Source organism: Rana temporaria, chromosome 13, assembly GCF_905171775.1.
Source record: "Rana temporaria chromosome 13, aRanTem1.1, whole genome shotgun sequence".
Lineage (NCBI taxonomy): Eukaryota > Metazoa > Chordata > Amphibia > Anura > Ranidae > Rana > Rana temporaria.
In genome coordinates this window covers 44,450,748-44,475,840 of record NC_053501.1, presented here as the reverse complement: position 1 = coordinate 44,475,840, position 25,093 = coordinate 44,450,748, and the positions used below count along the sequence as shown (strand labels likewise).

General features: G+C 44.0%; 1 protein-coding gene across 4 annotated transcripts in view; it reads right to left on the bottom strand.

Moving 5' to 3' along the window:
- MIPOL1 (mirror-image polydactyly 1) overlaps positions 1 to 25,093 on the bottom strand; it is a 495,484-nt gene that overhangs the window by 311,317 nt on the left and 159,074 nt on the right. For all 4 annotated transcript variants that reach the window (XM_040333088.1, XM_040333091.1, XM_040333090.1 and 1 more), the window contains one exon: positions 12,944 to 13,049. In XM_040333088.1, coding sequence (XP_040189022.1) covers positions 12,944 to 13,049 — 106 coding nt within the window. The remainder of the gene's footprint in view (positions 1 to 12,943; positions 13,050 to 25,093) is intronic.

The following is a 25,093-nucleotide window of genomic DNA, read 5'->3' as shown; positions in this document are numbered from 1 at the left end:
CTTTTTTCCCCTTAAAATCAGGGGGAAATCAGGGGTGTGCGATATATGCCGATCCGCGCTGTCTAGAGCCGAGCCATGCACTCAGCTAGGCTCGGCCACGCAAGAGGAGACGAGAGGAGCCGAACACACAGGAAATCCGGCTCCTCTCGGCGCCAAATCCAAAAAACAAACACCGCTGCAACCCCGGGCAAGGTGCGGATGGACACGCTGGACGGAGACGGACACCTGGATGGAGGCCGCAGACGGACACCTCCAAAGCCGCAGATGGACACCCACAAGCCTGGACGGACCCCACGCAAGGCCGCAGACGAACGCCAGACAAGGCCGAAGGAAAAAAAATTAAGTTTTCTTTTTTTTCCTTAAACTAACTTTCTAAGCTTGGGGAGCGCGTTATACGCCGGTGCGCGGTATACCCCGATAAATACAGTAAACATGATTGATGGTGAAAAAAAACAACAAATGTGAATGTGTAATGATTTCACATTGATTTTACAAAACGTATTTTAAAGTGTATGGAAACCCCGGCATTGAACTTCTTTTGTGTTCCCCTTTGTTCTTTTAAATACACCATTGAAAGTATTTTGATATTTCTGTCTGATAAGTGCAAAAAATACCAGATCTGCCAGGAATATTGTGAGGTGACTTCCCTGTGCTTTCTGCCTGCACTGACTACTATCAGTTAGCACTCTTATCAGCTAGCTTTGTCAAAAGTATGAAGATGAGGAGAGGTGTAGACGTTCTGTAGTTCAGAGAAGAGTGGCTGTTCTATCCTAAAATGCTTCCCGTCCCGAGGTGACAACATTGCTCCTCCACAGTACTGAGAGTGTCACCCAAGGACAGGAGCAATCACCAGGTGAAAATAATCGGTCTGAAAAATGAAAATGAATGCAGCCATAACTAATGCCAGCCATACACGGTTCAAATTTCAAAAGAATTGTCTTTCAAAAATCGTATCAAAGAATTTTGGTACGAATTTCGCACCGTTAGTGGGCTGCAGGAACACTGGGGTAGATTCAGGAACAATTTCCGCCGGTGTAGACTGAGATGCGCGGCGTAAATGCCAATTTGCGCCGGCGTATCTCCGCGCCGTATTCAGCAAACAATATTACGCCGTAACGTAGATTTTTTTTTTTCGTTTGGACCTTTCCACGCCGGTGCGGCGTGGGCGCCCATTTACGCTGGTCTGAACTAGCGCGGCCCTGGTTTTTCTATTTTAAATATGCAAATGAGGGAGTTGGTCCGATTCAGCAAATTACGAATTGCCGGCGCAGGCTACTCCCGGTGTGTGTAACTCTGGTTTGCAGCGGAAAGTTACCCTTTATAAAGCAGGGGTAACTTTGCACCAGACTTGCTCAAGTCAGCTGGAGAGGGCCCGGATGGGAACCCCCTTAAAGGTCCGGAGGCCACCAGGGCCCCAGATGGCAACCCCCCTTTTTTTTTATAAAAATAAATTACCAAATAAAGGGGGCTTTCCACCTGGGACCTCTGGGCCCTTTAATAATAATAATAATAATAATGATAATAATAATAATTATATATATATTTTTTTGTCCGAAAGGCACTGGCCGTGAACTTGTTCTGCATACAGACGGCAGAACTTTTTCAGCCAACATTCACGAAACTACGTAGTTTTTCTACTCTTTTGTCCGATGGAGCGTACAGACAGTTTGATTATACGACAAAACACGTCCATCGGAATATTCGATCCCAAAGGTGTTGAGGTCAGGACTCTGTGCAGGCCAGTCCAGTTCCTCCACCCCAAACTCACTCATTTATGTCTTTATGGTCCTTGCTTTGTGGACTGGTCCAAATCATTTGATGAAAGGGGGGATTATGGTGGGGGGTTGTTTTTCAGGGGTTGGGTTGGCCCCTTAGTTCCATTGAAGGGAACTCTTAAGGCGTCAGCATACCAAGACATTTTGGACAATTTCATGCTCCCAACTTTGTGGGAACAGTTTGGGGAGGGCCCCTTCCTGTTCCAACATGACTGCTCACCAGTGCACAAAGCAAGGTCCATAAAGACATGGATGAGCAAATTTGGGGTGGAGGAACTTGACTGGCCTGCACAGAGTCCTTACCTCAACTCGATAGAACACCTTTGAAATGAATTAGAGCAGAGACTGCAAGCCAGGCCTTCTTGTCCATCAAAAAAATATAATTACAAATATATTAAAAAAAATATATTTTTTTTTTTAAAAAAAAGGGGGGGTTCCTATCTGGGCCCCTGGGGCCCCCGGGCCCCTTACAGGTGTACTGCCTGTACCCCCCTGATGGCGGCCCTGGTCATAAGTCTCCATTGCTGTTATGAGGGCTGACATCTCCTGGGTGTTAAAGTTTTTTTTCCTCCTCTGCCTGTGGGGAACGGGAGTAGCCATCTCACAGCAAATGTACCTTCCCTGGGGGGGGAATAAAACTGGATGTACATTTGCATCGGCTGGGCGTAAGTTGGGCCGGCGTATCTCTGTAAGTTGGGCCGGCATAGTTGTGAGCATGCTCAGAAGGGAACGAACGTACTGAGCATGCTCCGTTCAAGATACGCCGGGCGTAAATCACTGCTCCACGTTCAGAACATCATTTGCATAAGGTCACACCCACTTCCACTTACGCCGAGGAAATTAAGTTAGGCCGGTGCAAAGTTAGGCACAAGTGCTTTGTGAATACCCTACCTGCCTCTCCACGCTGGTCCGGCGTAGTGTAAAAAAGATGCACTACGCCGGTCCAAAGATGCGCCATTGTACATGAATCTGGCCCAGTAAAATCAGTCTGTATATGGAAAGCATGCTTGTTAACCTTAACGTGGAACCTAAGGGGTTAATCCTCTTTGTTGTGAAAAAAGGCTGTTTGATCCTGTCTTCTCTGTTCCTTCCCTTCTTCCAGCGGCTAGGGGGCAAAATACACATGCTCAGTTTGGTGTGTATTGCTAGAGAGTTTTTTATTTTCTTGGGAGAGTACATGCGATCAGCACAGGGCCAATCAGCATTGTCCAGACGGACGGACAGATGGGGGGGCTGCAGCCTCATAGGACAGTCAGAGCAGAAAAAAAACTCCTCCTACAAGCTTTAATCAGACACGAATAGAAGTCACAAGACTGCTATATACTGATGAGAAAAGGTATTTAGCAGTTTATATTTTCTAAAACGATTGCATTTCCATGTTCTGTGTACTGTGGGAGATCAGATATAGAGAATGCAGGGTCCGGGGTTTAGTAACACTTTAAGGCTGAACCCAATACAACTAAATATACAAATGAAGTGCATATATAAGGTTTAAGAGTAACTTGGTTTGAGAGCGTTTTGATTTACAAGCAACTTTTTAAAAAAAAATGTTGACTCGCAAGATGAGCAGAATTCAAGCTAAATAGGCCTGCAGTACCTCATTTGGCCTGAGGTACGTGGGGCACAGGAGCCGAGAAAAGATGAACATTGGCCTGCAGTTCCTCATTTGGCCTGAGGTACGGGGGCGCAGGAAACAAGCCAAAGTGTCCTCGGGCCTTTTCGTCCGTTTTAGGTGCTCTTTGGCGCCCCCCACCTCTGGCCGCATTCGGTATTGCATCCCATTGGAGTCAATGCGGAACAAATTATTTTCGTTTCCATTGACTTCAATGGGAAAACTCGCTTTGATATGCGAGTACTTTGGATTACGAGCATTCTCCTGGAACGGACTATGCTCGTAATCCGAGGCTGCATTCATCTGTGTCTTTTATATCTGCCTACAGTTCAGCTTTAAAAAAAAAAAATACTACACATCCTTTATTTATGCATTTGGGTAGCAAAATCCCCCCAAAAATCTGAATTTCATAAAACATGATATTTCGAATATGTATTTTGTAGTGAAGCAGAAATGAGCCCCACAGGTCTGCACTTGTCTCCATGTTAGTCTATGTACATTGATGGGATGTATGTAACATGATCTCATTTCTCTTCCCCAGGCTAACACACAGAACCTCTATGTGGATTCCTCATCAGGCCAGATGTTTTAGGAAGGTCTAATCTGTGGATTAAAATCAATTTATAGTAGCAAATGAATACACGCTGCTTGCTGATTTCAATGTGATTATTTTGTTAGGCTTTTCTTGCGTCTTGGAAAAAAACAGAAGACGCGGAAAGTGGTTAGACCGTGAGCCTTTTCTGGTCAGCGCTACTCTGTTTTCTTAGTATGTGGATTCCTGGAGGCCCCGTCACATCAATGTACTTTGTCTGCAGTATGGATGTGTTTATTAACACGCAGAATTAATATGTCATTTCCTTTTTATCAGGGCCGCCATCAGGGGGGTACAGGCATTACACCTTTAAGGGCCCGATAGTCTCCAGGGGCCCGGCTGGCCCCCTCCCATTTTTTTTTATATATATTTTTTTCTGCATTACACCTGTAAGGGCCCGGCTGTCCCCCCTCCCGGGTTTTTTTTTATATATTTTTTTGCATTACACCTGTAAGGGGCCCGATAGTCTCCAGGGGCCCGGCTGTCCCCCCTCCCGGGTTTTTTTTTATATATTTTTTTGCATTACACCTGTAAGGGGCCCGATAGTCTCCAGGGGCCCGGCTGTCCCCCCTCCCGTTTTTTTTTTTATATATTGTTTTTGCATTACACCTGTAAGGGGCCCGGTAGTCCCCCCTCCCGTTTTTTTTAATATTTTTTGCATTACACCTGTAAGGAGACCGATGGTCCCCAGGGCCCCTTACAGGCCCAGTTGGCTCGCCTTTTTTTGCATTACGCCCCGCCCCCCGCTTATTAGTCAGCACCCCCCCCCCCCCCCGGTTCTCTGGCCCTGCCTACAGCTGTGTAAGGGGCCCCAAAATGTGTGATGACTGCCCTGCTTTTTAGAATCGTCAATTGCCATATCTAATATATATATATATATAAAAATGTTGTTCTGAACAAATTAAGCCTTCTACACTAACGGATTTTCCACATACGACGCGTAGGACTTTTGTCTGAAGGGCGTTGGCCTCAAACTTGTATTGTATACAAACGGCAAATAATTGTCGGCCAACAAACACGAGACTACGTGCTTTTTCAGCTCTTTAGCGCCACCCTTTGGGGAACTTCTGCTAATGTTTTTGATAGTGAGCATTGCTTCTGAGCATGCATGTTTGTACTTTGGAGTTTTGTCCGAAGGACTTCTGTACACACGATCGGATAATCCGACAACACACATTTGTTGTCGGAAAGTTTTAAAGCATACTATGCAACATTTGTTGGCGGAAAGTCTGACAATTGTCCGATGGAGCACGGTGGGAGTTTCCGACAACAGCCTGCCGTCACACAATTCTCGTCGGAAAATCCGACCGTGTTTACGGACCTTAAGATCCCTTTCACACTGGGGTGGTTTGCAGGCGCTATTGCGCTAAAAATAGCGCCTGCAAACCGACCTGAAACAGCGGCTGCTGTTTCTCCAGTGTGAAAGCCCCGAGGGCTTTCACACTGCAGCGGTGCGCTGGCAGGACGGAAAAACAAGTCCTGCTAGCCGCATCTTTGGAGCGGTGAAGGAGCGGTGTGTATACCGCTCCTCCACCACTCCTGCCCATTGAAATTAACGGGACACCGCGCCTATACCGCCGGCAATGCGCCTCTGCAGAGGCGCATTGCGGGCAGTTTTAACCCTTTCTCGGCCGACAAGGGGGGGGTATAAAACCGTCCCGCTAGCGGCCGAATAGCGCCGCAAAATTAGCGGTAAAGAGCCACTTTACCACCACCGAACCTCCCATCCCTGTGTGAAAGGGGCCTTAGGCATGAAGACCGAATGTAGTAATGCAGTGGTCATCAACCCTGTCCTCAGGGCCCACTAACAGGCCAGGTTTGCAAGATAACTGAAATACATCACAGGTGATATAATTTGCTGTTCAGTGATTGCAGTATTCTAGTCTGCATCTCCCCAAGGTAATGCATAAAATCTGGCCTGTTAGTGGGCCCTGAGGACGGGGTTGATGACCACTGTAAGTAATTTAGGCAAAATAAAGAACATTTTGAGTGTGTTAGGACTACAGAACACCTTCTCTTTCCTCCTTATCTCCATAAGCATATGGAGGAGATGCTCTGTAGTTCACACAAAAAAACTAGGTAGGGTTCATAACACTGCTAGAGATTTCAGTGCAGCACAGAAGCTCACAAACACAATGGATTTCTGGTAGGATCAACAGAAATCTTTTGCACTTAATAAACACATATAATAAAAAGCTTTTGATGGTATATGTAACGTTGAACTCTAGAACACAGACCAGACAATGGCAGGACAGTGAAGCTAGAGTTTTAGAAAGAGGCATATCCAGTTATATATTAAAAATGATCCAAACCCAACATTTCAAATTCCTGATATGTGCCTGCTGTACCATATACAGGGAGTGCAGAATTATTAGGCAAATGAGTATTTTGACCACATCATCCTCTTTATGCATGTTGTCTTACTCCAAGCTGTATAGGCTCGAAAGCCTACTACCAATTAAGCATATTAGGTGATGTACATCTCTGTAATGAGAAGGGGTGTGGTCTAATGACATCAACACCCTATATCAGGTGTGCATAATTATTAGGCAACTTCCTTTCCTTTGGCAAAATGGGTCAAAAGAAGGACTTGACAGGCTCAGAAAAGTCAAAAATAGTGAGATATCTTGCAGAGGGATGCAGCACTCTTAAAATTGCAAAGCTTCTGAAGCGCGATCATCGAACAATCAAGCGTTTCATTCAAAATAGTCAACAGGGTCGCAAGAAGCGTGTGGAAAAACCAAGGCGCAAAATAACTGCCCATGAACTGAGAAAAGTCAAGCGTGCAGCTGCCAAGATGCCACTTGCCACCAGTTTGGCCATATTTCAGAGCTGCAACATCACTGGAGTGCCCAAAAGCACAAGGTGTGCAATACTCAGAGACATGGCCAAGGTAAGAAAGGCTGAAAGACGACCACCACTGAACAAGACACACAAGCTGAAACGTCAAGACTGGGCCAAGAAATATCTCAAGAATGATTTTTCTAAGGTTTTATGGACTGATGAAATGAGAGCGAGTCTTGATGGGCCAGATGGATGGGCCGTGGCTGGATTGGTAAAGGGCAGGGAGCTCCAGTCCGACTCAGAAGCCAGCAAGGTGGAGGTGGAGTACTGGTTTGGGCTGGTATCATCAAAGATGAGCTTGTGGGGCCTTTTCGGGTTGAGGATGGAGTCAAGCTCAACTCCCAGTCCTACTGCCAGTTTCTGGAAGACACCTTCTTCAAGCAGTGGTACAGGAAGAAGTCTGCATCCTTCAAGAAAAACATGATTTTCATGCAGGACAATGCTCCATCACACGCGTCCAAGTACTCCACAGCGTGGCTGGCAAGAAAGGGTATAAAAGAAGAAAAACTAATGACATGGCCTCCTTGTTCACCTGATCTGAACCCCATTGAGAACCTGTGGTCCATCATCAAATGTGAGATTTACAAGGAGGGAAAACAGTACACCTCTCTGAACAGTGTCTGGGAGGCTGTGGTTGCTGCTGCACGCAATGTTGATGGTGAACAGATCAAAACACTGACAGAATCCATGGATGGCAGGCTTTTGAGTGTCCATGCAAAGAAAGGTTGCTATATTGGTCACTGATTTGTTTTTGTTTTGTTTTTGAATGTCAGAAATGTATATTTGTGAATGTTGAGATGTTATATTGGTTTCACTGGTAAAAATAAATAATTGAAATGGGTATATATTTTTTTTTGTTAAGTTGCCTAATAATTATGCACAGTAATAGTCACCTGCACACACAGATATCCCCCGAAAATAGCTAAAACTAAAAACAAACTAAAAACTACTTCCAAAAATATTCAGCTTTGATATTAATGAGTTTTTTGGGTTCATTGAGAACATGGTTGTTGTTCAATAATAAGATTAATCCTCAAAAATACAACTTGCCTAATAATTCTGCACTCCCTGTACTGTAATTGTATGAAAAAGCATCCCATTCTCTTTGTATTGCTTCCTTTGTGTGAAATCCCTGGCGGTCCTGTCAGTCCCTCTGCCTTACTATTAAAAACTTATCACACTAAACAGGAGAACACACCATGGTCAGTTTTCTGGCTTTGATTGGAGCTAATCCAATGATCAAATTTGTGCTGAGAACCCACTTGCACAGCCATTCACTGAGAAGTTGTGTGTTCGGCTGTTTCTCCTCCCCCAGCTCTTATGCAGCTGAGAATAGGTTATGTGATCACTTATAAAAAAGGGGAAAAAAAGGGGGGTGGGTATTTATAAAAATAAAAAAAAATTAAATCTATGCACAAATGTTTTGACTTGCATTTCTATTTTAACCACATGCCGACCACCACAAGCTCCGTGACTCCGACCGCGGGTCCCGCGGACACGATGTCCGTAGGCATACCCCCAATCGTGTCACGGTGAGGAAGAAGGGGGAAATGCTATGTAAATGTAAACAATAATTTCCCCAGTCTTCCTAGTGACAGGACAGTGACCACAGCTTCCTGTAATCGGAAGCTGTGATCACTGTCGTGTCACACACAGCCCATCCCCCCCAACAGTTAGAACACATCCCTAGGCACACTTAACCCCTTCAGCGCCACCTAGTGGTTAACCCCTTCACTGCCAGAGTCATTTTCACAGTAATCAGTGAATTTTTATAGCACTGACCGCTGTAAAAATGACAATGGTCCCAAAAATGTGTCAAAAGTGTCTGATGTGCCCGCCATAATGTCACAGTCACGATAAAAATCGCTGATCGCCGCCATTACTAGTAAATAAAAAATATTAATAAAAATGCCATAAAACTATCCCATATTTTATAGACGCTATAACTTTTGAGCAAACCGATCAATAAACGCTTATTGCGTTTTTTTATATATTTATATTTATATTTTTTGATAATTGAACAAGCTGATGTTAGAAAATGATTGTCTTCCACGCACAGCTGCAACAGATTTTGCACTCTCTAGTTTTAGTAAATCCACTGCACAGTGTGCTGTAGAATGCAGGAGTGACAGCATTGTGGCCTGGCCGTAAAAAAGCCAGCAAACCCAGAAACAGGACCAGTGCTACCACTAGGCAAACAAGGCAGCCGCCTAAAGTGCACTGCTGCCTAGGGGTGCCCAGCCACTGGTGTTGCTACTCTCTTCTCTCTGCAGCAAGCAACTAAGTCTCAGCATCAGCAGGCAGCCGCCACTCCATTCGCACATAGTGTCAGAGGTGCAGCGGCGGTGGAGGACTGTGTCTGTCCCCTGACTCCCGAATGAATGGAAGCAAGCAAACATTCATTGATGGGCGCTGGTTAGGCTGCATTTGATGGGTGCAGGTGAGGCTGCATTTGATAGTGCTGCTAAGGTCTGCATTGATGGGCGCTGGCGAGGCTGCATTTAATGGGCGCTGGCGAGGCTGCATTTGATTGGTGCTTCATTAAAAAGGGGGGGTACAAATTAGGCGCTGTTCCCATTGACTGTCTTTCTCAACTAGCAGTGTTGTATGAGTGAGGCCCTTGTTTTGATGTTATCTGACAAGTCCCCTAACTGCACTATCCTCAACCTCAGCAGCTCTTCCTGATGTGGTCGCCTGAAATGCATGACACGCTATCCTCTCTCTCTATCCTCCTAATCTTGATGACAAGAGTAGTTAAGTTGTTGTAACACTATAGATGTGATAGATGTATAGGACTGTTTTATTGGTTGTTACTTCAGCCGGGGTATGCCCAGAGGCTGTATTATGTAACCTTTGTTTTTTGTTTGGGTGTCTTTTTCCATGCAAAATCAATAAAAAGTATTAAAAAAAAAATAAAAAAACGGGGTATACGTGGGTGGGGCAAATGGGGTGGGGTCAGGGGTGGAGCCAGGGGGCAGCAAATTTAGGTTTCGCCTAGGGTGTCAAAAATCCTTGCACCAGCCCTGCCAAGAAAGCAGACCGGGTGAAGATGGAAGACCCCTGCTGCATGGCATCATTTTAAAGGTAAGTTTGACCTAGTGGGCAAGTATGCAATATTATGAATACTAGCCCATTATGGCAAAAACCTGCAGGGGGGCAGATTTTTTTTTGTCAGTTTACTACCATTTTAGGCTCAGTTCTTATTAACATATGCATTATTTACAGCAATTTGAGTGTAATTTTCAGCTCTCACTGGCTGTCATTGCTGAAAATATAGGCTGTTATGAAAAATGATTGTATTGAGTAACTGAATCGAGTCAGATTATTATTTTTTTTTTTCTAAAGCAGGCATGTTTCTACTACCAACAATCGCTGCAGTTATAAGTATAATTACTCAAAACCATATTAAATTCCTACCATGTCTGGCACATCAGCTGACATTTCAAACCCAGCTGACAGTGGGAGTGCCTGTGCTAGCTGTTTACATAGGAAGAACAGGTAGATCGGGGATGATTGAAACAATCTCCTATTTGCAGCTATAATAATGTCATATAAAATGCAATGAAACACAAAGGTCAAGAAGAGTTTAGAAGCATTGAGACACCTAAAAAAAAATACGTGTGGGATCAGGAGATCAGAGAATGGGATAGTAAAAGGCATATAGCCTAAAAGATAGCCATGAATGAATTCCCCATCTACACTAATGGCCTGGATGGAGGACTCTCCCTTGCCTGCTATTCAGAGCTTTTTTTCACAGAAAATAGGTGCAGGAACTCAACCACGACCCGTTCAGATTTCACAAACGGTAGAAGGGTCTTAAAGGGGCATTAAATACCAGGATTGCATTACATACAGAGTGCAGAGTTCAGGGGGTTACAAAGCTGTCACTTGTAAACACAGAAACCAGACTTCTGTGTTTACAAGTGATTGTGATGAGCAGGCACCAAAGGGTCTGAGCCAAAGGTGGTGGAACTGAGTTCCCCCAAATTCCCCCTGAAAAAAAAGCCCTGCTGCTATTGCATTTAACCGGTTAACGCCCGCCGCATGTACATGTACGTCCACAGAATGGCACGTACAGGCATATGGGCTTTCCGCGGGTCCGATCGGGACCCCCCCCCCGCTACATGCGGCAGTCGGTAACCCGCGGGGAGCGATCCGGGACGACGGCGCGGCTATTCGTTTATAGCGGCCCCATCGCGATCGCTCCCTGGAGCTGAACAACAGGGAGAGCCGTATGTAAACACGGCTTCCCCGTGCTTCTCTGTGGCGGCTGCATCGATCGAGTGATCCCTTTTATAGGGAGACTCGATCGATGACGTCAGTCCTACAGCCACACCCACCTACAGTTGTAAACACACACTAGGTGAACCCTAACTCCTACAGCGCCCCCTTGTGGTTAACTCCCAAACTGCAACTGTCATTTTCACAATAAACAATTTGCTGTGAAAATGACAATGGTCCCAAAAATGTGTCAAAATTGTCCGAAGTGTCCGCCGTAATGTCGCAGTCACGAAAAAAATCGCTGATCGCCGCCATTAGTAGTAAAAAAAAAAAAATGCAATAAAACTATCCCCTATTTTGTAAACGCTATAAATTTTGCGCAAACCAATCGATAAACGCTTATTGCGATTTTTTTTTTACCAAAAATAGGTAGAAGAATACGTATCGGCCTAAACTGAGGAAATTTTTTTTTATATATATATATATATATATATATATATATATATATATATATATATATATATGTTTTTGGGGGATATTTATTATAGCAAAAAGTAAAAAAATATTGATTTTTTTTCAAAATTGTCGCTCTATTTTTGTTTATAGCGCAAAAAATAAAAACCGCAGAGGTGATCAAATACCACCAAAAGAAAGCTCTATTTGTGGGGGAAAAAAATTAGAACAATTAGAACATATCCTTAGGCACACTTAACCCCTTCAGCGCCACCTAGTGGTTAACCCCTTCACTGCCAGAGTCATTTTCACAGTAATCAGTGAATTTTTATAGCACTGACCGCTGTAAAAATGACAATGGTCCCAAAAATTTGTCAAAAGTGTCCGATGTGCCCGCCATAATGTCACAGTCACGATAAAATTCACAGATCGCCGCCATTACTAAGAAAAAAAAAATATTAATAAAAATGCCATAAAACTATCCCATATTTTGTAGACGCTATAACTTTTGAGCAAACTGATCAATAAACGCTTATTGCGTTTTTTTATATATTTTTTGGGGATATTTATTACAGCAAAAAGTAAAAAAATATTGAATTTTTTTCAAAATTTTCGCTCTATTTTTGTTTATAGCGCAAAAAATAAAAACCGTAGAGGTGATCAAATACCACCAAAAGAAGGCTCTATTTGTGGGGAAAAAAAGGACCCCAATTTTGTTTGGGAGCCACGTCGCATGACCGCGCAATTGTCTGTTAAAGCGACGCGGTGCCTAATCGCAAAACCTGGCCTGGGCATTTAGCCACAAAATGGTCCGGGGCTTACGTGGTTAAGCACCGGTGGCATCCATGAACACCATGGCACTGCCAAACTAAGTGCACCTTATAGGATGCAGTTACTGCTCGGCTGATCATTTCCCACTGGGCTCACTTAACCTTTAAATCAACTTTTCGGGGCTGAAGGGTATGTCCAGCCTTAGAGACGTCAACAGAGCCAAGCACTAGCTACGCAGATAAAGAATTTCCATGGAACCAGGGAACATTCATTTATTTTCTGACTGCAGTGTCACCCTAATGGTACAAGTCAGAAAGTGATGTGTAAGATCCTTGGTGCACAATACAAGCTGCTATTTCTTCGCTCTCCCTCCTCTCTGCTGCTCTGTTTGTTCAAGACCTACCAGCTAAACAAACAAGCTCTTTGTGATTGGATTGACATGGTGCTAACAAGGCGCTTAATGCCCAAATCAGCCTGAATGAAGGTAGAGTCCTCACTAATACCAGTACCAGGATCTTCATCGCAGAGCCATACAAGCACTTCCAAACCGCCAAACAAAAAGTTCAGGAAAGGAAAGTCATTCCTTCCCCTCCCTGAGCAAATAAAGCTAGTATTAAGTCAGCCACGTCACTTGTGCAACCTCATGTCTCATCCACGTAAAAGGCTTTGTGTTACCTGCAGTTTTCTCAGCGATCCGGGCCTGCGTGGCTTGTTCCAGCAGTTCTGCATCCAACTTCAGAGTGTCCAGATCCTTCTCTCGTCTCATCAAGGTTTCCTGCAGCTAAGAATACACAGGGAAGCCCAGCGATCAATGTATGACAATAAAAACAGGCTCTGCAACCTTTCTATTGACATTATCTATCCCCACACTTCTTTAAAGCAGGCAACGCTGCTATTCCAACACTCTGTGTATTTAGTTTATAATGTAAATGTTTAGAATTCTGAAAAGCTAGCAGTTTCCCTGGCAAAGCTTTGGCCTCTGCTAAATGAAAAATCAAGACAATTACAACGAATGGATCTTCTGGTGGCTATTCCATTGTGCAGTGGTGTGCATGCAGGACTTACCTCCGTGGTGGCAGGTAGATCGTTTGGCAAAATCAGGGTATGCCTGCAAGGATCAGAAACTCTCTGCTAATGTGTTGATTCTGTTTATGCCGACATCTGGTTACTACTACTACAGCTGCGTAACCGTGATCGTACACACGACCGTTTTTCATGACGTGAAAAATGCATTTTTTTAAATTGGTCATTAAAAACGATCTTGTGTAGGCTCCAGAGCATTTTCTCGACATGAAAAATGGGCATTAAAAATTTAGAACATGCTCTAATTTTTCGCATTGTTTTTCATGCCGTGAAAGACGGTTGTGTGTAGGCTTAATTGACGGGGAAAAAAACGTGCATGCTCAGTAGCAAGTTATGAGACAGGAGCACTCGATCTGGTAAAACTAGCATTTGTATTGGAGATAGCACATTTGTCACGCTGTAACAGACTGAAAAGCACAAAGACTGAAAAGCGCGAATCGTCTCTCACCAAACTTTTACCAACACAATTGCCTAGATTCACATACATTGCCGCAACTTTGCGGCGGCGTAGCTTAAGGCATTTAAGCTACACCGCCGTAAGTTAGCGAGGCAAGTACATGATTCACAATGTACTTGCCTGCTAAGTTACGGCGGCGCAGCCTAAAGTGGGCGGGCGTAAGGGCGCCTAATTCAAATGTGTGTAAGGGGGCGTATTTTATGCTAATGGGGCTTGACCTTACGTTTTTTTTTAACTGCGCATGCGCCGGGCGCCTACATTTTCCAGTGAGCATTGCGGCTAAGTACGCCGCACGGGCCTATTGATTTTGACGTGGACGTAAACAACGTAAATCCCTATTCACGGATGACTTACACAAACAACGTAAACATTTAGAATTTCGAAGCGGGAACGGCGGCCATACTTAACATTTGCAACGCCACCTAGGGCCCAGCTCTAACTTTAGGCGGCCTATCTCTAACGTAAACGGCGTAAATGTACTGCGTCGGCCGGGCGTATGTTCGTGAATCGGCGTATCTACTAATTTACATATTCTACGCCGACCGCAATGGAAGCGCCACCTAGCGGCCAGCCTCAATATTGAAACCTAAGATAGGACGGCGCAAGCCGTCGTATCTTAGATATGTTTAAGCGTATCTCTGTTTGAGCATACACTTAAACATAAGTCGGTGTAGATTCTGAGTTAGGCCGGCTTATCTACTGATAAGCCGGTCTAACTCTTTCTGAATCTACCTAAATATCAGCAAAAAGCAGCCCAAAGGGTGGCACCATCCGAATGGAACTTCCCCTTTATAGTGCCGTTGTACGCGTTGTACGTCACCGCGCTTTGCTCGAGCAATTTTTTTTCACGATCGTGTGTATGCAAGGCAGGCTTGACAAGAATCACGTCGAGAAAAACTGTTTTTTTCCATGACATTAAAAACAGTCGTGTGTACGCGGCATGAGACTTAAAAGGATACTTTAGCTCACAAATGATACAAAGGTGCCAAAAGAACTAAATCACACTGTATTCCTTTAAACTGCAGTTCCAGATGAGATTAGTATTTCAACATGTTAAGAAGCGTATCTGCACCATTAAACCATTATAAATTAAATAACAAGCCTGCTATGTCACGATGATCCTGATTGAATCCCAGTCATGGCCACTCTTCCTGTGAATAGGCGACAATGCTCTAAATTGGTCACTGAATTCCTCTAGTGTAGTCAGCAGTTCAGCAAAACAGATCTATGCAAGCATATGCTGCTCTAATGCCCTGTACACACGACCGGTTTTCCTGACATGCCAAAACCCAAAGTTTTTCCCAACGTGATTCCTCTCAAGCCTGCCTTGCATACACACGTTCTGTCAAAAAAAACGCTCTAGCAAAGCGCGATGACGTCCAACATGTACGACGGCACTATAAAGGGGCCATTCCATTCAAATGGCGCCACCCTTTGGGCTGCTTTTGCTGATCCTCGTGTTAGTAAAAGTTGGTGAGAGATGATTCGCGTTTTTCAGTCTTCGTGCTTTTCAGTCCGTTACAGCGTGACAAATGTGCCATCTCCATTACAATCGCTAGTTTTACCAGAACGAGTGCTCCTGTTTCATACTTTATTCTGAGCATGCACGTTTTTTCCCCTCGGAAAAGCATACACACGAGAGGTTTTCGCGATGAGAAAAAGACTGACGGAAAATGCAACGGGAAAAAATAGAGCAGGTTCTAATTTTTTTGCAGGCAGTTTTCTGCTGTGCTTAACAATGTTAGCATGTAAATTGGTCATATAGGGCAGTGGTTCTCAACCTCAGTCCTCAAGTACCCCCAACAGGCCATGTTTTGGGAATTTTGCTTAGATAAAATAGCTGTCCAAAATACCAAGCCATTGGCTCGGATTTAAAGCACCTGTGCAAGATAAAGGAAAACCTGAAAACATGGCCTGTTGGGGGTACTTGATCACTGAGGTTGAAAACCACTACTATAAAGCCCAATCCCATAAAACAGGGATGTCAAACTAAATTTCATCATGGGCCACATCAGCAGTATGGCTGCCCTCACATGGCTGGTTGTATGTGGGGTGCACTATGTATAGAGTGCAGGGTTCAGGAGTGCATTACGTACAGAATTCAGGATTACGCTACGGGCAGCATTCAGGAGGGCATTATATATAAAGTGCAGCGTTCAGGAGTGCATTATATACAGAGCACAGGCTTTAGTGGAAGCCCTATGTACAGAGTGCAGAACCAGGAGTGTCCTATGCACAGAGTGCAGAGTTCAGGGGTATGCTATGTGCAGGGATTAGAGGTGTGCTATGCACAGATAGCAGGGTTTAGGAGTGTGCTGCGTACAAGGTTCAGGGGTGCACTGTCTACAGAGTGCAAGGTATAGGTGTGTGCTGTGCTGAGCTCTATTTGTGGGAAAAAAAGGACGCCAATTTTGTTTGGGAGCCACGTCGCACGACCGTGCAATTGTCTGTTAAAGCGACGCAGTGCCGAATTGCAAAACCTGGCCTGGGTCCTTTAGCTGCATTTTGGTCCGGGTCTTAAGTGGTTAAAAACCCCCGCATGCTCAGAATCAAGTCGACGCATGCTTGGAAGCATTGAACTTCGTTTTTTTTTCAGCACGTCGTTGTGTTTTACGTCACCACGTTTTGACTCGATCGTTTTTTTAACCGGTGGTGTGTAGGTGCGATGGACCATCAGTCAGGTTCATCGGTTAACCGATGACAACGGTCCTTCGAACCGTTCTCATTGGATGGACTGGTCGTGTGTACGCGGCCTTAGAGGTTCTCTTTTATACCCTGTAAAAAATGCTATGATATACAACGAATTATGCTGGCAAACCAAGGTTTCACATGTTTATGATTTTTAACAAAAACAAACAAGATTTTAATATCACTTTAAAGCGGAGTTCCACCCACAATTTCACTTTTTAAATATAAATACCCCTGTAATACACAAGCTTAATGTATTCTAGTAAAGTTAGTCTGTAAACTAAGGTCCGTTTTGTTAGGTTGTTACAGCATTTAAATAGTTTATAATCTAGAAATAGACCGTGGCCATCTTAAGTGTGGGCATCATGAAGCCAGACTGTATGACTTCCTGGATTTCAGCTTTGCATATCTCGCACATGCTCAGTGCACAAGCAATGTAATAGGTTTCAGTCAGGTTTGCAAGGACTACTGGGAAACATGATGCCTATCCCAGAAACCCTTGCAAATAGCCTAGGCAAATACGGAGGAGGAAGTAATGAAGGACTACAAAATAACGGTATTTACAAGCAACAAATTAAATAAAAATTGTCCATTCTGAACACTTTGAGATTAGAGCATGCAGCACAGACAAACATAAGAAAATGGGTGGAACTCCACTTTAAGCTTAATATTTTTTATTGCATTGTCATTTAATGTAAAACAAAGTGAAGTTATACTTTTATCCAGTTATTACGCTGTGAAGGCCTATGGGGCCGGTCACACCTCTATAAGAAATGTATTACTCAGGTATTCCGTGTTATGATTCAATGACTGCCATAATACAGAATAATATTAGTGTTAATCATTGGGTTCGGAAACAGTAAGCAAGGAGGAAAGGGTGGGGAATTTCAGGCAGGTGCTTATGTGCAGCAATAAGCTATGTCAGGTGGCACATACAGGACCGATAAGATCACACCTAGAATCTAATCAGCAGGCTGGCATTTTATAGCTGCTGCTATCCTCTCACACCCATTGCGATAACCTACAAACGTGCACCAGGAAGATGTAAAAGTTGAAAGCCACAACTGGAACATGAAGAAAGATAAATAACAATAGTTGTCTATTAGCTCTTTGTATAACATTATTAGTATTGGAAGCAGTTACAGGCAGCGATAGCTTCTAGTCTTGTCAGGCATGTTACAATAACAGAACTCACTGTAAAGTCAAAACACGTAAGCGCCGTTATAAATTTGCGAGCCAAGGAAAGCAATGAAGAAGGCATCCTTAGTTTCATAATGAGACGAGAAGACAGGTTTCTGAAAACAATGAAAATATGCGGTTTATGACACTTGCTATCATGCAGAACGAGGGTTGGTTTATGGCCTGAATGACCTACCTTCTGTCAAAGTGATAATACCTGTAACATTGGGTAACACACGTATGCTGGTCTAATGGCTTTATATTCTGGACAAAGAGATGACAAGCTATCAAACCAATAATCTGGGCAGGAACAAAAGTTTGTAAGAGAAGAGGCACGTAGGAAAAAGATACAAAGGGGGACTCTGGCTACATTGTCCACTAGAACGTCTACTGGATACAAACAAATACAGAAAAGGCCACCTGTGCTCAGACCAAGGCAGCACTCAGTCCCCAATATTCAGAAAAATCAAGAAAAATTTTGCCCATAGGACTGTGCTGAGTGATGCCGAGTAAAGTAGTTCACAAAATATAAAACAAATACAAAATGTATTTTAGAACAGGATTCGACAAAACCCGGGCACCAGGTCGCAATTGTGACTAGAATTAGCGACCTGGCGCCTGGGGTGGCACAGCTGGGGTATCCTGTGTCTCTGTGCGCCCCCACCTCCCCCGCCCTAAGATCGCGTCGGGCCGTGCCGGACGGTAATTGAGGTCGTAGCTTTGCGGCCTTCTGCAGACCTATGCTTCCTTCTGTAATCTGGTGCCATCTTGTGGTGGCCGTTGGTATGACAAGACAACCAGCAATGCCAATGGAGCTTCCCCTGTCTGTTTTCACTGCCATCTACTTCCCTCTAATTAGAATCCCCAAACATTATATATATTTTTTATTGTAACACCCTAGAGAATAAAATGCAATACTTTCTGTCACACCGTATTTACACAGTGGTCTTACAAGCGCACTTTTTTAGGAAAATTATTATTTTTTTAATTAAAAAAAATAAGACACCAGTAACGTTAGCCCATTTTTTTTTATATTGTGAAAGATAATGTTACGCCGAGTAAATTGATACCCAACATGTCACGCTTCATAATTGTGTCCGCTCGTGGAATGGCGACAAACTTTTACCATTTAAAATCTCCATAGGCGATGTTTAAAAAAAATTCTACAGGTTCCATGTTTTGAGTTACAGAGAAGGTCTAGAGCTAGCATTATTGCTCTCGCTCTAACAATCGCGGCGATACCTCACATGTGTGGTTTGAACACTGCTTTCATATGCAGGCGCTACTCACATATGCGTTCTGCTTCTGCGAGCGAGCTCGGCGGGACGGGACGCGTTCCTGGCTCCTAACTTTTTTAGTTGGCTCCTAGATTCCATGCAAATTTGTCAAGCCCTGTTTTAGAATACATAAAAACAAAGTTCAGCATTGGTTGTATCATCATAAAACTCATCTCAACAGTGTACTTATACAGTATATTGCTAGTATCAGTGTGTAAACATAAATGCAACAGCATTAGATTCCTAATACGCAGGAGCTGTAATCTCTACACGTTTTGTGAGACAACGCCCACTTCCTCAGGAGACAGCCAAGGTTGAACTTTGTGTACATACATCAGTAAATAGATAAAAAAGGTGGCTGCATAATAAATGCCAAGAGTCAATAAAGCCAGGATCCCAAAGCTGGGGGAAGACCTCCACAGCTGAGGTTCCACCTGGGAGTGGATTCCGGTGGGTGAACCCGGGGATGAAGCATGCAAGAAGGGCAAAAATACACTACCCTTTGATACAAGTCAAAACCACACCAAAAGTTGGGCAGCACCACGAGAGGCTGCTGCAACATCAACTGCTCACTCATCCCAAAAGGGGTAGTGTAATCTTGCATGCTCTGGCCCCAGGTTCACCCTCTGCCATCAGCTCCTGGGTGGAACCTAAGCTATGGAAGCCTTCCCCCAGTGCTGGGATCCCGGCTTTACTGACTGACATTTTTATCTATTTACTGATGTATGTACACAAAATTCAACCTTGGCTGTCTCCTGAGTAAGTGGGCGTTGTCCCACGAAACGCGTAGAGATTACAGCTCCTACGTATTAGGAATCTAATGCTGTTGCAATTATGTTCACAGATCAATACTAGCAATATATATGTACACTGTTCATATGTTCATATATGTTTTATGATTATACAACCAATATTGAACTTTGTTTTTATATATTATGAAATTCATTTTCTATTTTTGTTTAATATTTTGTGAACTACTTTACTTTTTTCTTGGTTCTACTGGATACAAAGACTATTGTTGATCTCTAGTAATGCAGTCACGTGCATACACTCACATACAGGTGATTGTGAAGACCACAGTTACTCTTGAATTTGAGAATGAATGGCAGCCCTGTGCATCTCGCAAGAGCAATGCGGGAATCAATGCGATTCCCGCACCCGCAACAGGAATGCGCGGCCCGCACTGGTGTGAACCGAGCCTTAGACTAGCAGATTCACAGTATATGGACTTGATAAACAAATTGAAGCTGAACTCTAGATCAGTGTTTCCCAACTCCAGTCCTCAAGGCACACCAACAGGTTTTCAGGCTTTCCATTATATTGCACAGGTGATTTGATCAGTTTCACTGCCTTAGTAATTACCACAGCCGTTTCATCTGAGGGAAATCCTGAAAACATGACCTGTTGGTGTGCCTTGAGGACTGGAGTTGGGAAACACTGCTCTAGATAACACTTTAGAAGCAGTTACAGCAAACCTTTTTTTTCCCCTTTTGAGATAAGTTTGTATAAATACAGTTGAACCTCGGATTACGAGCATAATCCATTCCAGAATGCTTGTAATCCAAACTACTCACATATCAAAGCAAGTTTTCCCATTGAAGTCAATGGAAATGAAAATAATTTGTTCCGCATTGACTTCAATGGGATGCAATACCGAATGCGGCCAGAGGTGGGGGGGCGCCAAAGAGTGCCAAAAAGGCTTGAGGACACTGTGGCTCGTTTCCTGCGCCGCGTACCTCAGGCCAAATGAGGTACTGCAGGCCAATGTTTGGCTTTTCTCGGCTCCTGTGCCCCGTACCTCAGGCCAAATGAGGCACTGCAGGCCTATTTCCGGCTCTGTAAAAAAAATTATATATAAATTATATATAAATAGCTGTTCTGTAATGGTGATAATATCTTCTAACGTGACAAATATTTCCGGCTCTGCACGGCTTCTGCGCCCCAGTACCTCAGGCCAAATGAGGTACTGCAGGCCAATGTTCGGCTTTTCTCTGCTCCTGCGCCCCGTACCTCAGGCCAAATGAGGTACTGCAGGCCTATTTTTGGCTCTGCTCGGTTTCTACGCCCCCCGTACCTCAGGCCAAATGAGGTACTGCAGGCCTAGTTAGCTTGAATTCTGTTCGTCTTGCGAGTCAACACTCGCAAACCGAGTCAGAATAAAAAAAAAAAAAGTTGCTTGCAAATCAAAACGCTCTCAGACCAAGTTACTCTTAAATCGAGGTTTCAATGTAAATAAAAGCTGACAATTGTAAGGATCCCTGTCTGCGCTAAATGTGTCGCCTCAATCCACTAACTGCTACTTTGGCTGGAAAGCACAGTCTTTTAAAGGAAGTTGAAAGACAACAGACTTGCTGACCAGGTAAAAATAAAGGGGAAAAAAAGTCTAAAAAAGAAAACGAATGCAGCCACCACAACCAAGAATTGGTAAGCTGCAATTAATACATTTTTGTTTGTGGATTTGACACGGTTTTAAGAAAACTGTAATATGCGTGAAAGAGGCCTTCTGGTTTACACAATCATTCATCTTGGGCCCTCTTGAACTTCTCAGTGAAAAAATCGAAATATCCAGTATATAAAATGTAAAAAAAAGTTTCACACAACGCAGTAAACAGCTTTTCATGCAATCACGCAGTGATTTCACCACCAAATATTCACCTTTGTCCTGAATGTTAGGCAAGTATATCAAGCAAAGCAGTGTCTCATCAGTCTTTATCCCTAAAGGTTATCATGCAACAAAACCCTCATTCATTGCCATGTTATCTCTCAAACCAAAGCAGAAAAGATGTACTGATGGTCCTCATGTGCAATTAAAGTGGCTGTAAACCTCAGACATGAAACATGAACAAAGCATATTCCTCTATAGTGTGTACTTAAAGTGGAGGTGCACCCAATTTTTTTTTTTAAAGCCAGGTACTAATAGTGCAGCTGCTGACTTAAAAAAAAAAAATAGATACTTACCTGTCCAGAGCGTCCGTGATGTCAGCAGACGAGGCCGAGCAATCGCTAGTCCCTCGGATGCTGCCGCCACCATCCTCGGTGAGGGAATCAGGAAGTGAAGTGTTGCGGCTTCACTGCCCGGTTCCCTACTGCGCTTACGCGATTCGTGCAGTGCATCGTAACTGGTCCCCGCTCTCTCCTGGGAACAGTATGTTTCCCAGAAGACAGCAGGGAGGACGGATGGGAAGTGGCATGACTCCCACAGGAGTCTATGCCTGGAAGTGGGTGCAAATACCTGTCTTAGACAAGTATCTGCACCCCCCTCCCCCTGAAAGGTGCCAAATGTGAACCCAAATATGAACCCGGAGGGGGGGAGTGTTCCGAAAGGCGGAAGTTCAATTTTTGGGTGGAACTACGCTTTAATTAAAAGCACAAAACCCAGGTTCACACTGCTGTGGGATTGAAATTGTGCTAGTTCAGCTGAACTCACCGTGTGCCAGTCCGACTTAGGGGGGGGGGGGCATTTCAGAGACATCTGTGCGGGTTCCTGCACAGATGTCTATTAAAATCGCACTCAAAGTCGCCAGAAGTAGTACAGAAACTACTTTTGGGAAACGTTGCGGCGCCGCAAAGTCGGCGAATAAACTGATTCGAACGGTGCTATTGCCGGCAAAAGCCACCGATTTGGCATGCGATTTGACATGTCAAATCGCATCAATGTGAACCTTAGCTTAGTGTAATATCTGTTTGCTGCTTTGTTTCTCTGCTATCAGCATGAATCACTTCTGACAAGTTTTCCTGACACCAAGAGAAAAAAGGAGACAGGGGAGGGACCTCCAGCTAATTGACATCCTCAGATCTTTTTCTGTAAGCTGGAGGGGGGTATGTGTGCCTTCCCTCCAATCAGCTCCCAGAGCTCTCCTCATTGAACTCTGCAGAGTGTAATTTCAGCTCTACGCACCCTTTTTTTTCTGACAGCTCAGACAAGCTTTAGAACTTACGGACTTTTGGGTAGATTCACACACAATGGCCTAAAATTAGGACGGCCTAGCCTACTTTTTTTAGGCTACACCGCCGAAAATATTTTAGGTTAGAAGTGATTCTCAAACCACTTACCTTCAAATTTTCGGCGGCGTAGCCTAAAACGAGCGGGCGTAAGCGCGCCTAATTCAAATGACTGGGAGGGGGCGTGTATTATTGAAATGAGGCTTGACCTCACGTTTTTTTACGTTTTTTACACTGCGCATGCGCCGGGCGACTACATTTCCCAGTGCGCATTGCGGCTAAGTAGGCCGTACGGGCCTATTGATTTTGATGCGTATGTAAACGACGTAAATCCCGATTTGCGGACGACTTGCGCAAACGAAATAAAAAATTTGAACCTCGCGGCGGGAACGGCGGCCATACTTAACATTGTTATTCCACCTCATAGGTGGAATAACTTTAGGCGGCCTATCGCGTACGTAAACGACGTAACTCGACGGTGTAGGCCCGGCGTACGCTCGTAAATCGTCGGGAATCGGCGTATCCCCTCATTTACATAATCTAGGCCGGCCGCAATAGCAGCGCCATCTAGCGGGCAAAAGAGACATTGCAGCCTAAGATAGAATGGCGCAAGCCAGCCTATCTTAGGTATGTTTAAGTGTATCTCTGTTTGAGAATACACTTAAACATAGGCCGGCTTAGATTCAGAGTTAGGTCGGCTTATCTGTAGATAAGCCGGCCTAACTCTTTGTGAATCTACCTATTTGAAGGGATATAGAGAAAAAGACTGCAGATAAACAGCTCCAACTTATGTAGAAGCATTGGTTTCATCCCTGTGCATCACCTGAGGCCAGTCATTGCACTGGGTATATGTAGGGGTTTACAACAACTTGCTGACCAGAAGTTTAACGAATACGCGGCAGGCATAGGTGTGCGCAGACTATTTCATCAGGGTGTGCACCCCAAAGCTCAAACACATATGCGTGTGTGTATATATACTGACAGTGTTAGTAAAGCAGTGGATGGTGTCATAAGGGCAGAGATTGGTGTCATTAGGGCAGTGGATGGTGTCAGTAGTTTTTATTATTTTATACAGGGTGATTAGGGTGTGCCCGGGCACACCTGGCATACCCTGTGTGCACACCTATAGTTTAGAGGTACTTTTGTTATATATCTGAAAAATCCAATAAAAAATATTTGAACTAAAAAAAAACGTTTTTTTTTTCTATTTTCATTTTTCAAAACCTTGTGACAAAAATTAGATCTGCGAAATACTCACAATGTGTGAAAATGTTTAAAAATGATTGCTGTGTCCCCATTGTTTTTCCTTGGCAAAGCGCTGAGCATTTTGTGTTAAAAAACAGGAATTCAGTAAAATGATACTAAATATTAATTATATATATATATATATATATAAAGGGTTGTTTAAGTCTTAACTATCAATTTAGGCAGCCAGACACCCTAGGCATCCTGGGTAATTTCTATATTGTTTCATGTTGGCATGGAAACCAACCTGTACTGGGCAGAAGGTTATATTGATGGTAAAATGTGCTTTTTCTTATTAAGGTATATGTTGACCTAGCTGTCATCTTACTGACATCGTCTTGCTTCTCTCCTGGAAGGATTTTATTGCTTCTCCAAGAAGGGAGATTGTGAATACTTGCAATATTGAGGTAATCTGGCTTCGCACTTTTTTTTTTCTTTTTGCTGTTCACATACCATAATAACATTTCTGAAGCAGGATGAATTACCTTAAACACACCTAATACTATATTCTTCTACTGTCCTGTCAATCCAATGAAAACGAGGATAGTTTTCTCCCCCTGAGCCTCATCTCCTATAGTGTCCCCGTTCAGCAGTTCTCTTTCACACAGGCCTTCCGATCAGGTCCACCTGTCGGTTATTCAGGAGGACCTGATCGGAGTCTCCATTCATACTATGGGGCAGCGGATGTTAGCGTGACATGTCCGCTCACACCTGCTGCTCTCCGATCCGATCCTGTCTGTGAAAACCAGAAGGATCGAGATCCTATTTTCCATCCATCTGGAAAATGAACAGGCGGTCCCGGTCCGTTTTTATCTGCTCTCCCCATAGAGGAGAGCGGGGCTCGGACAGGTCCGTCTCTGCACAGTGAGCAGAGACGGACCTGTCATCCGCCTGCTCAGCGGGGATCAACGGATCGATTCCCTGTTGAGCAGGTGGAGTTTGTCAGGCAGACCG